Genomic DNA, 13,192 nt, shown 5'->3' on the forward strand with positions numbered 1-13,192 from the left:
TTCTCATCACTACTTTCAGTGTAAAAGGTAAAACTTATATTAATCTTCTCACTATAAGAGTTTTCTCCTAAGACCAACAAAATCGACCAGTTGTATATACTATAATATTAAAAAAATCATCGAGCTGAAGGAATTGACTGGGTATTGTAGCAAATGGAAAAGTTCGTTTACGTTAACTTGGCGCTTCTCGTCATTTTGAGGCTCGTTTCCAGTGGTTCATTAACAGGTATGTCAAGACTACGGCGATAACTTACATCCTCTCCATAACACATTTTTGTGATTGGCGACATATTTTAGTATTAATCTCTTGTTACAGCTCAGCATCCAAGACGGAGAGATGACAGCTCTAGAGAATGCGATAGTGGAAAGAGTGTAGCCAAGTTCAGAAAAGTTTAAAGTTTGTGTTGCGTTGACTATAGCCTAATGCGTGACAATAATTACTTGGGTGCATGTGTAAGGGCAATATTTACAAAGAAAATTTACTGGTACATAAATCAGTGTATGTATACGTTAACATACCTTAGCTCTGTGACCGATTCATAAAGACGAACGGATAAAAATGAATGGGAGTTATTTAGAAAATCATCTATGTGTAGTTAGAAGCGTTGGAGAGATGCAAACTGAAGCTCTTTCTACTATTCCCCTCCCACCCATTTTACCTTATCTTGAGACCTGGCTGAAGTAAAATAAGAAAAAATGCAGTACTGTACCCTTCCGTGACTGGAACCGGGATCGAAGCCATTGTCCCATGATCACAGGGTAAACGTAGTACTGACTGTGCTTAAAAGCGTAACTCACCTAACTTTATTCGCCCCTGGTGCACCCAGTTCGAGTCTACGCATTTATTTTCTACTTACAGACACGAATATTACATTTCTTATAACTTTAATCTCACCATATATGTCACCAATTAAAAAAAGAAAAGTATATTGAGGAAAGGTCAAATAATGATCTGAGTGGAGTGTGATCATAGGGAATGTGATGCACAGGGCTGGTAGTGAATGGCTAAGCATCTGCGTCCATGTGCTGGTTTCCAGGAACTCCTCCGGTGTTACTGTGAAAATACTAAACTTCTGTGGGTTGAGTGATTATTGGAGCGGAGTCTGAACTAAGGGAATGAGTAGCTAAGAAGAAGGGTTGGCACTTAATGAACTTAAATTATACGTTTGATAGAAGATACTGGATTCCATGAATTCCTCCTGGTCTTTTCCAAAATACTTGTATCTTGGGCCCGGGTCTGTATACAAACTACAGTCAGCTCCTTCCAGTGACTTTTTTTTTTTTTTTCCAGGAAGAACGCGACATGGAAAAATACTGCTTTTCCCTTTCTTTGTCCCTACGGCGAAATAAAAATTACTTGGATCATTTTTCTCACGTATTTAACGTCTGTTTTTGCAAGAAAGAACAAGAGATATGGGAAGATTCTGCACGCTCATTATCCTTCCTGAGATAAACAATTCACACTTACAACACGGAACTGATCGCAAGTTTGTGCCTCCGGGCCCTGGTCTAGATTTATCAACATCAATATGCATCACGCTCCTTTTATCTAGGAATCACGCCATGTTGCTCAGTCTTGTCTAACTCAGCATACAACGTGGTTATGAAATATGGCCGTATTCTAAGAGGCTTCCGAGATTTCGTAACATCATCTCTCCAAGGATTTATTCTGCACAGTACACTTTAATATCCTCTTGTATGGTACTGGTGCACATCATGTTGATGTTATATATACAAAAAGGAGCTGCGAAGCCTGCAACCCCAATTAGAATACGGCCCAAAACTACACACACACACACACACACACACACTCCAGTCTACTTCGCGCACTAGTCGGTGCAAAGGTGCGTGCAGTGTTACTTAAGACCGGGAGGAAAACCGCTGATTTGCTACATAACTGTACCTTTATATCTAGAGTACACATGCTCATTGGGGGAAATAATTATCAATAGAACTGTGTTACCACCTACAGTTTATCTGCTGGATATTTAAATATGTTATTAGATCTATGCTACCACCCACAATATAAATGTCGGACATTTAAATTTACCATTTACAGTATATTTGCTAGACGCTCAGTTTAAATGTAGATCAATGCCAGCTTCTATAATATCTATGAAACACGTAAACTTCTATGTTGCTGCACGTATATCATGCAGTCACTGCATAAACTACGGACTATGTCCTGTCCTTCCCTACAACCAAACACAAAGAACCATAGTGAATATGTTCTTAAGTCTGATCTGTTGCCTTGTGCGTACGATTGCCTAAATGCATCAGGGAACAGGTCTGCTTTGTTTTTCAATAACACATGTGGTTCAAAATAACCCATGTTGTATTAATGCTGTGCCTCGTCCCTCACTCCTATCACTCTCCCTCACCCATCCCCAAGGACAGCCGTCTGTGCCTCACGACACTGCCCCTACACTATCGACTAAATCATCGATTAAGCCGCCAGTGCCAACCTCACTGTGAGCAAAGAAGCGTTCTCATTGGGCGTCTAGCGAAAAGCAACACTATTACTGGTGCGAGGAAGCTGAGCGTGAAGTGAAAAGCAGCGGCGACATGATTATTCAGCCGTGTTTTCTGACAGTAAGTCTGAACCACGACACACCCTCACGCCCACACACCCTCGCCGGCGCTTATGATCAACCCAATTTAGTTTACATTTTCCCTGCTGGCTCAAAATGGCCCTGAGAGGCGGGAAGAGCACGGGGTAAAAGTCTCGGTTTAATGCCTGTCACATAATATATCTGAGATTCCATGTTACGCGGAGCATATATTCATGGTGGCATCACTAGGAGATTTCGTAGTTACTTCTCACCTACTTATTTTGCACATTATGCCTCATCTACTTTCTCTTGTATCCTATCTACACATTTCAGTATCCACATAGTTTGCATCAATGACGTACGGAAGGATACTGGGGTGCAAAGTGCAGAATAAATCGCGAAGGAAGAGGCGTAACGAAATCTTCAACGTCACTTTGCATATGACCCAAAGATTAAAGTCGAACGAAAACTTGACATGCGACAGTGTTTGTGGCAGGTGGTCAGTGGCAGTGTGGGCTGGCCGGCTTGCATACGGCGTAGGTGGGAGCCAAGGCCAGTGGGATGCAGGTTCAGAGAGATCACCAACCTGCATTTTTACTATACTCTGTTTACTTTAACTGAACTCTTTTTTACTCCAACTTGGCCCAAAACTAACGTTTCTCTGTTTTGTCTGCTGAGTTATATCACTGGATTAACACTTAAATATGTTGCCACTAGTGAAGAGGTGCTATGGAGAGGATGTACAGCCTATCTATCTATCTATCTATTGCCAGACGCCATAATCCCGTAAGGGGTGGCCATTTGACTTTGAGTTATTTGTTTTACGGGAAGGGGCACTAACCCTCCACCAACCCACTTGCTGACACGTAGCGAGCACGTATGGTTTGGTTATATGGTTACCACCCAGCGTTGTAAATGGTTTCTTGACTTACAGGAACCATTTGGCTTGTCACTCAATGTAAAGCCACCTGTAAAGGAAAGAAAAGCAATAAGAAATGAAAGGAAAGATGGGAGAAATAGGAAGAGAGAAGGGCAGGCACAGAAAAAGAATGATAAAGGTGAAGGAAGAAGTAGGCAGCACTACAACAAGTGAGTGGATGATGATCGCCACCACCTACCACTATTATATTTTTCTATCATGGCCCTACCAGGAATAAGCTACAAAAGGATGAAAATCTGAGCCAGGTTAAGGTAAAATGACTATAGGCGTAAAATAGCTTTATCTCTATCTTCCCTACTGAGCTGTAACAAAAGATTAACACTAGAGTATGGTGCTTTTCACAAAGGAGTTCTGAGAAAAGTATGTTGAACCGTAATGTTATTGTCACTGAACTCCGTGTGCTAAGCCGCGAAAGGACGATAATCTCCGCCTAGTTAAAATGTGTGAACTGTAACTTTCATGAACTTAGAGCAATGTTCGAAATAACTGATGAGTTCGTAATACTTTTCCCCATATCGGTTTATTTGCATGCTACACCTCAGTATCCTCTTGCATGTTGCTGATGTAAAGAACTTAGACATTAAAACAATAAAAACGACATACAAAATAATATTAAAGGGTAATACGCAAACTAAACGCTATGGAACAAGTGCTGCCAGGCCTCCTATGCCGCCTGCCACAAGGTTCAAAGTCGCTTAAAAAGACTGGTTTTTGACGTCACTCACGCAGCTACCATGCACGTCTTAGCCGCACTCGAATGAATTTTAAAGTCAATGAATACGAACATTTCAGATGATAATAATACGCTAATATGAGGACATGTTTATCATGGGCATTGGTTAAAATCCTTGATAAACACATCTTTGATTAGTCTGTCGACCATTTTGTCGATACCTATGCTTACACTCTCCCGTTTGAACGTGTCTGCCTTTATATAATTCTTTTTCTTTGCGAACAACATTTGTTTCACCCTTTATTTGCCACGTTATGTATACTTGCCACATTCTTCAGATTTCTGCTTGGTCTTCAGTATCTTTCTTATAAAGTTGGGGCTTGTGCTGAATGTTAAATAATGAACTCAAATATTAAAGTAATGACAGCAGAACGAACTGTTGCACTGAATGGCTAATAAAGAAATTAGATTAAAAAAAATAACCACAGACGACCAAATACTTCTGCAAAACCGAGGTATGGAATATAATAAATCCACTAATCTTGTTGTGGCTGGGACAGCGGAGGCTTGTGGGAGAAGAGAGAGGCTCTGCGCAAGGCAAGATGAAGGTGAACCAATCAGTGTCCATTTATGTCTGCCATGAGAGGAGTGGGGAGGTATGCAGGACTCACAACACGCATGGCCCCTCCATCACAACTTTCCTAACACTGTTATGTTTGCAGATCCAAAGATTCGTTGCAAGGACACGACTGCCTACACCACAGTGTTATCGTAGTGTGGTGACGTGAGTGTATCCATCTTTTTGATAGGCCTGGAAATCATTATTCATGTGCATGAAGGGAAACGCTGCAGGTGCTAACATTTTGGAAGACATACTGGCCAAACTTTCTTACTCCAGTGTGATGCTACTGTAGTTGCCATACTGGGTGCACAGAAGTTGTAGGCTACACCAGCTGGATGGAGGCTAAGATCTGCCTGCATAAAGAAAGAAACAATCCTTGAAATAAATCTGAATCCTGGATAGTGTGTCTTTCAGGTTCTTAACACTATGGTTATTCGTTTCAGGATCGAGAAACATGCGGTGAAAGACAACTGGACACTGCTCGTTGTGTGTGCTGGACCAGCGTACCTGGAGACCTCTACTGTGTCCCCATCTCCAATTGCCGCCTAAGAAAACACACTGGTAAACTGATTGTGACATATAGCTCAAGTTTAGCTGCCTAGAAACAACTGAAGTAAAGTGTGTGGAAGTAATCCAAAAAGTGGTAAACTGAACAACAAATTACAAGTATGTAGTAAGATATGTCAGGTAAAGTGAGTGGTACCTGCGACCACGCGGGTGTGGAGTCTGGCCGCTGCAGTGCCACCTCCACGCCTCCAGTACCATACACTACCATTGCTGCTAGGATGACAGGATGGAGCGCGACAGGCGAGGGCTCCGTTTGTCTGCAGGAGGCGCCATACTCACCCTCCTCGCCTTCGTGGCAGCCTGCGCTGCTACGGCCTCACCATACTGGGCCTACTTCACTGGTAGGTCACTCTGATTACATTATATCAATCTGGGTTTTGGCTTTGTAAAAATATGTTATTTCTTTCACATTACCATATCAGTTGCCATCTGATAAATTAAGTGAGGCTTGATTGTTTTGAAAAACGCGTATCAGGTGCTGTCATTGGATCTCTGCTAATGTGTCGATTCGTTTCTTTCGACTGCGTCACATACAGGAAGAATATAAATTATGCAGTAGACTAAGTTGGGGTATTTAACTGTCTTTACCTCATTAAGTATATGCTTTGTACTGTAACTGTCTGTCATCGTGAGAGGCTGTGACAGATGTTTGAGTGTGTGCCAGTGAGGTGGCGAGAGGGTCACTTGTGTGATGTCCTGCCAGGTTGTCGGCACCAACCTGTCACGGTGCCCACCCTGTCTTGCTGTCACACCCACAGCCAACCCATTCTTCCCTATTAATACACCGAGTTTCAGAGTAATAATAATTGTTGGCCTTTGAATTCATAATTTTTCGTTAACTTCTTCAATCAGATAGCGCCTCTTTGTATTATATTCTTGCTACCTCAGGGTGATTTTATTCAAGTTAAGAAAGACGTCTCATACTGAAGAGGTTAATGAAAGATATACCAGACGCTTCAGTATCGGGAAAAAAAATCTCCAAAGCCTAGGACGATCGTTTGGTAATAGCAGGAATAATATTTAGAAATACACCATTACACTAGAGTGGTTAACTATACGAGTATAATATGAGTTTGAGCATGTTTAGGGTGGGTGAATTTCAAGAGTTCTAATATCGGTGTTGTGTTGTCTTTTGCAGTCTACATTCTAGGTCCAGGTCAGTGGTGTAGCTTACTGTGTTTTCATGCACGCACCACCATCCTTCCTCCCCCCCCACCCACGCACACACAAAGAGAGTGAGTGATTGGGAGGGAGGGAGAGACCCACGCACCCGCTCACCTACCAGCTCGTTTCTTGGTGTTAATCATAAACATGCACGAGACATCTGCACTTGCATAATGCAGTAGTTCACAGCTCCTGGCTTCTGTCGCCTCACAGCTTAATCGTAAACTCGTTTCTAGTGACTTTTTCGATGTTATTGATACACGAAAGGTTACTATACTAATAATCCTTTCACGAAGACGACGTCTTGCATCTGGCTGTCAGTACTTTTTTTATTTCCAGCTTTTGAACGAACTTTCACAGTTAAATATATTGCTTACTGGATTTCTAGAGATTTTTGAATGTGTGCATATATTCTAGCACCCTGTATGGGTCTGACAGTCGTAGTCATTGAACTAAAGAAATTGCCAACCAGGTTGCATTATTTGTCATTCCTTTACTACGAGGAATTTCTTTAAACCCTTTAAACCCAAGGTGATCTCCCCTAAGCTAAATAATATCAATGTACGATAGGATAAATAATAATAATAATAACAGACAGTTGTACTGATGGGACTGAAAGAGTGCTTCTAATACCTTCATCTGGAGACGCACTTTCTATAAACTAACTAAAACCAGGAGTCTGAAAGGTAGGTGCGAAGATCGCCAGTTGAGCATCCCTGAAGGGACCCATACTGACGATCAAAAAACAGATTGTGATAGGAAAGATGCTTTAATTTTTTTTTTTGTTAAGAATAGACTCGAAAACTTTTGAGACACAGGATGTTAAATCAGTTGGGCTATAGTTAGAGGGCTGGGAATGGTCACCCTTCTTTGGGACAGCTTGAATGAGAGCCGTCTCCGTACCTTCTTTACGCTCCCTTCAACCTCTGTCACATTGCCGCACTGTTGCTATCTCTTTTCTATTGCTACTTTAGTGGTCACTGCTCCTCTGAACTTATTGCCCAGGCATCTCGAAATGAACGGATCTTGAATTCGGCTGTCTGTTGTATTGTTTTTGTTTTTGTTTTTTCTTGGGAGGAAGGGTTTCCGGGCTCCTGGCCTTTGGTTCCTTCTTCCTTGCATAAAAAAAAATATCATTAGCAAGAATGAAACGTAAAACGTAAAAGATGTCATCGATCCGAAAGAGGTAAGATGGTAAGCTGAATGAAATTGTCTAACACTGGCAAGAATAAAGGATGGGCATTAGCACTGACGGGACTAATGTGGCTGTGAGCATCGGCAGGTGTAGTGGTGTGGGTGGCGAACGTGTCAAGTACCAAGTGCACATACTGTATTGCTTGCGGTCAGTAGTTAGTTTTAGTGTCTGGTGGCGGAGAGGGATGCCTTCCCGTGGTGACACTGATATAACTGGACAGTGGTTATACAAACGTCCATCAGCTCTCTGCCTAACCCCTATCCCCTGAAAGGAAGCTGGTGGACCGCAGGAAGGAGTGAAGCCTCAGCCTGCAATTCACCGCGTTCACATTCAGATGAACTTGGGGTTGTTGCTACTACTACTACTACTACTACTACTACTGTTACCGCTACTACTACTAGTATTACCACTTCTACAACTGCTACTACTGCTGCCTGCTGCTGCTGCTGCTGCTGCTGCTATTAGTCTTGAAACCGTGTCACAACCTGATGAAATCATGGTAGACTATTCAGCAGTAATAAAATAGATTGGTATCTTGCTTAACTAAATCAAGTAAAATAATACATCGTCTTCAAACTGTGTCAGAACCTAATGAGCTCTTACTGAACTAATCAGCGGACATTAGTTCCTTTAATTTATCTGAAACCATGCCAGAACCAAATGATATATCTCTTTGCTACAGTTATAACTCTGTAAGTTAGAAAGGTGACGAAAGTTGGGATATCTGTATTAATCCCGAATCTAAGAACCAGCGACTGACAATTCTTTTTTATTTTTTTCTTTAATGCCATCTCGAAAGTGTGTCTAAACCTCAAGAGATCTTGCTGAACTAATAACAGAAATCAAATAATCTTGGATCTTGCTTCATTATGTTCCGAATTCAGTGCTGGGAAGGAAAGCCTTCTTGCGGTGGCACCGATATAAGTGAGTGGCTGCTCTGCCTAGCTATACAGACGTCCCTCAGCTCCCTCCCTATTCCCTGAAAGGAGGATGGTGGACTGCACGAGGAGGGGAATTTCAGCCGGCAGTCCATTGTGGGCCACGTTCAAATGAGCTTGGGGCCACAACAACAGGTCCGAACCCCAAACTATATTTCATTAAACCAATCAACAATTATAAAACGAACTAGAATCTTGCCAAATTAGTCCCGGAAGTCCAAAATAATGAAGCTATTTAATATGATCACGTAATTTAGTATCCAGACTCACTGATTCCGAACTTCAGAGGCGTATCTTCCAATATTTTTATCTCTCAGTCTATAGACAGACGCCTTCATTCACGGAAAGGATGGCCACAAACTAATCGTCTCCATGTCACCTTGTCCTCTGTCATCAGACTGCCCTTTCCCAAGCTCACACCATCGTCGCTCACATAGGATGTCCTTCCACTCTATCACTCCATCTCATCCTTGGTCTTCCCTTCTAGTTTTCCCCCTCCACCTCACTCACATCACTATTCTAGTCTCTCTCTCATTTTCCATTGTCTCCACATGGCCAAACCACATCAAGATATTTTTAAAGATTGACAGCACATCCAGATCAACAACGAGACTCTCCATAGCCTCCTCATTTGTCTGTCTGTCTGTCCCAGTAATTCCACATGCTCCTCTTCGATAACACAAAGTCAGTAACTCCAAAAACTTAACAATAACAACGATATCTTGGGAGGGATATCGCTTCCCTAGTTTCGAAACTCTTGCAAATGAACCAATGATCGGGACTGTACATGGTGGGTGGTGAGGCCGAGGACGTTGAATTGCTTGCATGTTAACTACTTGATTGGTCACATCCCGCTGGTTAAAACTGTGTCGCCTCTCTGTGCTGGTAATTACATTCACCACACCCAGTCCCCCACACCTCTTTCAGCCCTCCTCTCATCTGCCACCCACACTGCACCCTTCTTCCACACTACATCTTTCATCCACGCTACGCCGGCACTACATACACCCACACTACATCCTTCACTCATACTACTTTTACACTGCACCCTTCACTCAAACTACACCCTTCTGCCACATTGCACTCACACTGCACCTTTTATCCACGCTACACACTTCTCCAAAAGTAAACCCATCATCCACACCACATCCACACTACGCCCTTCACCCACACTACTCCATTCACCCACATTACATCCACACGCCCTTCATCCACACTACACCCTTCTCCCACAATACACCCTTCGCCCATAATACACACTTCACCCACACTGCACCCTTCACCCACACTACATCCACATTGCACCCTTCACCCACACTGCATCCTTCACCCACACTACAGTCATACAACACCCTTCTCCCTCACTACACCCACACTACACCCTTCACCCACATTGTACCCACACGACACTTTTCACCCACACTTCACTCACACCACACCCTTCAGTCACACTGCACACTACAGCTAACTCACACTACACTTATACTACGCCATCTCCCCCCCCCCCCTCCAACCCGTTTGCATCTCCTGCATTCTAGACCTTCAGAGGTAAAACAGATAAATAGCCCCTTTCCTGTCTCGTTAACATACTTGTGGCGTGTTGTGTCACATTAGCACTCCAAAGCTTTCTTCATGTAGTTTTATCAATGTCCCTCTCCTTTTACTCTCCACATTCACTTGTTCTCCTACTCATGATTTTATTTGTCTCACTTTCTGCCTCCACTTTGTTTCCTTTTCCACTCGCCAACTTCTTCCTTTTCTTCTGCCCTGGCTTCTCATCCTCTCTCACCTTTCCCCTCCTACTTTGCTTCCAATCTCCCCTTCAGCCCTTCACATGCACCTCTTCTTGTATCTCCGTCCTTGCTTCCTCCTTTACTTACCTACTTCTTCTTCCACAAACACCTTTCTAGCTTTCTCAATATAGTGTTTATCTCTCTATATCCCTCTCCATTTATCCTCCCCATCCACCTGTTCTCACGTCTGTCACTTTCATCTCTGTCCTCCTTGCTTGTCTACATATATTTGTCTTCCTATTTCCTCCCCCTACCTTTCTTCCTATCCTTCAACACCTTCTATTAACATCACTCTGCCTTCCATGACGTAGCCCTTCTCTCTGTCACTCCCTCCACTTTCACCCTCCACATCCACCTGAATACCTACCCCTTTTCTCTCCCTTCACCGTTTGTTTCCTCACTCTCTTTCCTACCTCTTGTTCTCCCTTTCGTCTCCTTTTTTTCCCCCTTTTTACTCTCCATCCATGCGTCTCTCCCTCTTCCTCCCCACTGCATCCTTCTCTGTTCGTGTTCTTTTCCCCTCCTTCCTCATTGTTAATTTTATGCATCCTCTCTGCTCCCTCCTTCTTCACCCTCCTTCCTATTCCCCATCGGCTTGCTTTCCCTCCAGCCTCCCCTGATTGCCCCTCTCTCTGCCCCTCACATTTTATACAAACTTCCCTTCTCCTCCCATTCCACCTTGCTCCACCACCGTCCCAGCTCCCTGTGCTTCCACCCACCCACACCCACACCCACACACCCACACCCACTCACACAAACACACACACACACCCTACTGCGAGTATGTGGATAATGAAACAATAGTACAGTAATTGCTTTAACAATACAGAGATGTAGTACATCCTACATAATGTCACTTGGTGGCTTGCCACAACGAGATAAATAAAAAAAGATTTAATAACAAGAAACAGTGCCAAGGCACAGCAAACCCGTCTCCGGCAGTCATTTTAGTGCTGACGTATAAACACAACGGGATATCTAGTCAAAGATGTCACATATCAGATCTGGAGTAAATTGGGTGAAAATTGACGATTTTATGCCCATTTGAAATTTTAGGCCCGACTCACTTGACATTGGCCCCCCTACCGCTAACCGGGGGCTGACCCCGCCCCCCCGATGTAATGAGGCATGTTATAGGATGTAGAATTGAAAGGTGCACCTTTAGGCTTTGGTTTCTTGTCGATATGACGAATCTGAAAGGAGTTATGGCAAAAATATTTTTAACCGTCCCCCCCCCTTTTTTTTTTTTCTTTTTTTTTTGGACCTACAGCCTGGGCCTTGGCCCAGTTTGGCCCAAAATTTAATCAAGTGATCAGAAGGTCATAGCCCATCATCACTGTACTTTTAGTCAAAATCGCACCAGTAGTTCTCGCGTAAACTTGTTAATAGACAGACAGGCAGAAAAACAAACAAGCAAACAAACAGACAAACCGAGTGAAAACAATACCCGTCCCCGAGCCCCTCCTGGGAGGGGACGGGTAAAAATGTTCTACATTATAGCATATCGCTGTACCTGATGATGATGAATGATGATGGATGATGAATCATTATCATCATCATCAACCATCAATTATCATCATCATCATCATCATCATCATTATTATCATTATCATTATCATTATCATCATCATCACCATCACCATCACCATCACCATCTCCATCATCATCACCATCACCATCACCATCACCATCATCATCATCATCATCATCATCATCCTTCACTTAGCTCCCAATTTTCAAAATGGATGGGGAGATCTAATGCAATACTCATCTTTGGTAGACCTGCATCAGAGAAGGAAGTTTCACTTCACATCCCACAATTCCTGTACTACAGCAGCTAAGAAGCCGTTTGTTTACCTTACAAGTGGTAGATGGTGAAATAAATTTCCGCGTTTCCATCTGTGATTCCCATGTTTCATTTGGGAAATAATTTATACCAATGATGGTTTTAATGACAACCATGGCTTTACCTTACAAGGCGTCAGCGTAAATGTAGGCCACTCATTAAGCTTTTTATCGTGTCATCTGTTGTTCGCTATCTCAAGAGGATTTTATGACGGCTAGACAATGAGGCAACAACCAGTTAGAAGCAGGGATGTGGTCTCTGTTAGATCAGCCAGGCTGTAGCTGTGGGTATTATTACCAGGGTAAGCTTAGTTCTTTTTTATACTGTATATTATGGGGTGTAATTATGATCGCCCCCACTACCAAGTTTTCCCAGTATTTGCGTTGGCCTATGCGGATGTTATTACAAACCCGGTTTCCCGCAGTGAACGAGCACGTGCTGGTAAACAAAAACCCCAGTGGTTCTCACGTGCACCACACCAACGGCCCACATAGGTGATCCTCATTGGTCCTGTTGCTGTACCAGCCTTGAACATTAATAGTACTACGCCAATTTACTTTTTCCGAAGCCACGCCACCGTATGCTGTGGATCTTGTATACATCCTGGAGTAACTGGGCCATGGTTTCCCCCACACATTCAGGCATACTCAGGTTCACTCACGTACTGGGCCAAGCAAACTTACTTCCTGCCTTTAAATTACTACTTGGTTTTCTTTTTCCTCTCACCCTCTTTTTTTTTTTCTTTCTTTCTTTCTATGTCCTGCTTTCTCTCCCCTCTTATCCTTTTCTTCTTTCTAGTTGGTTTCCTGTTTTCTTTTTCCTCTCATCGTTTTCGTTCTTTCTAGTTACTTCCCTGTATTCTTTTTCCTCTATATCTCTTTTTTGTCTATTATTTTCCTGTG

General features: G+C 42.9%; 1 protein-coding gene across 1 annotated transcript in view; it reads left to right on the forward strand.

Annotated features, from left to right (window-relative positions):
• The first annotated feature begins 5,580 nt into the window (after positions 1-5,580).
• LOC145389999 (uncharacterized) overlaps positions 5,581-13,192 on the forward strand; it is a 75,190-nt gene continuing 67,578 nt past the window's right edge. Inside the window, exon 1 of the mRNA XM_080265096.1 lies at positions 5,581-5,695. Within this exon, the coding sequence (XP_080121222.1) occupies positions 5,581-5,695 (115 nt within the window). The remainder of the gene's footprint in view (positions 5,696-13,192) is intronic.

The sequence above is a fragment of the Coenobita brevimanus genome, chromosome 14, assembly GCF_032717465.1.
Source record: "Coenobita brevimanus isolate Jiangsu-jjx chromosome 14, ASM3271746v2, whole genome shotgun sequence".
NCBI classification, from domain to species: Eukaryota; Metazoa; Arthropoda; class Malacostraca; order Decapoda; family Coenobitidae; genus Coenobita; species Coenobita brevimanus.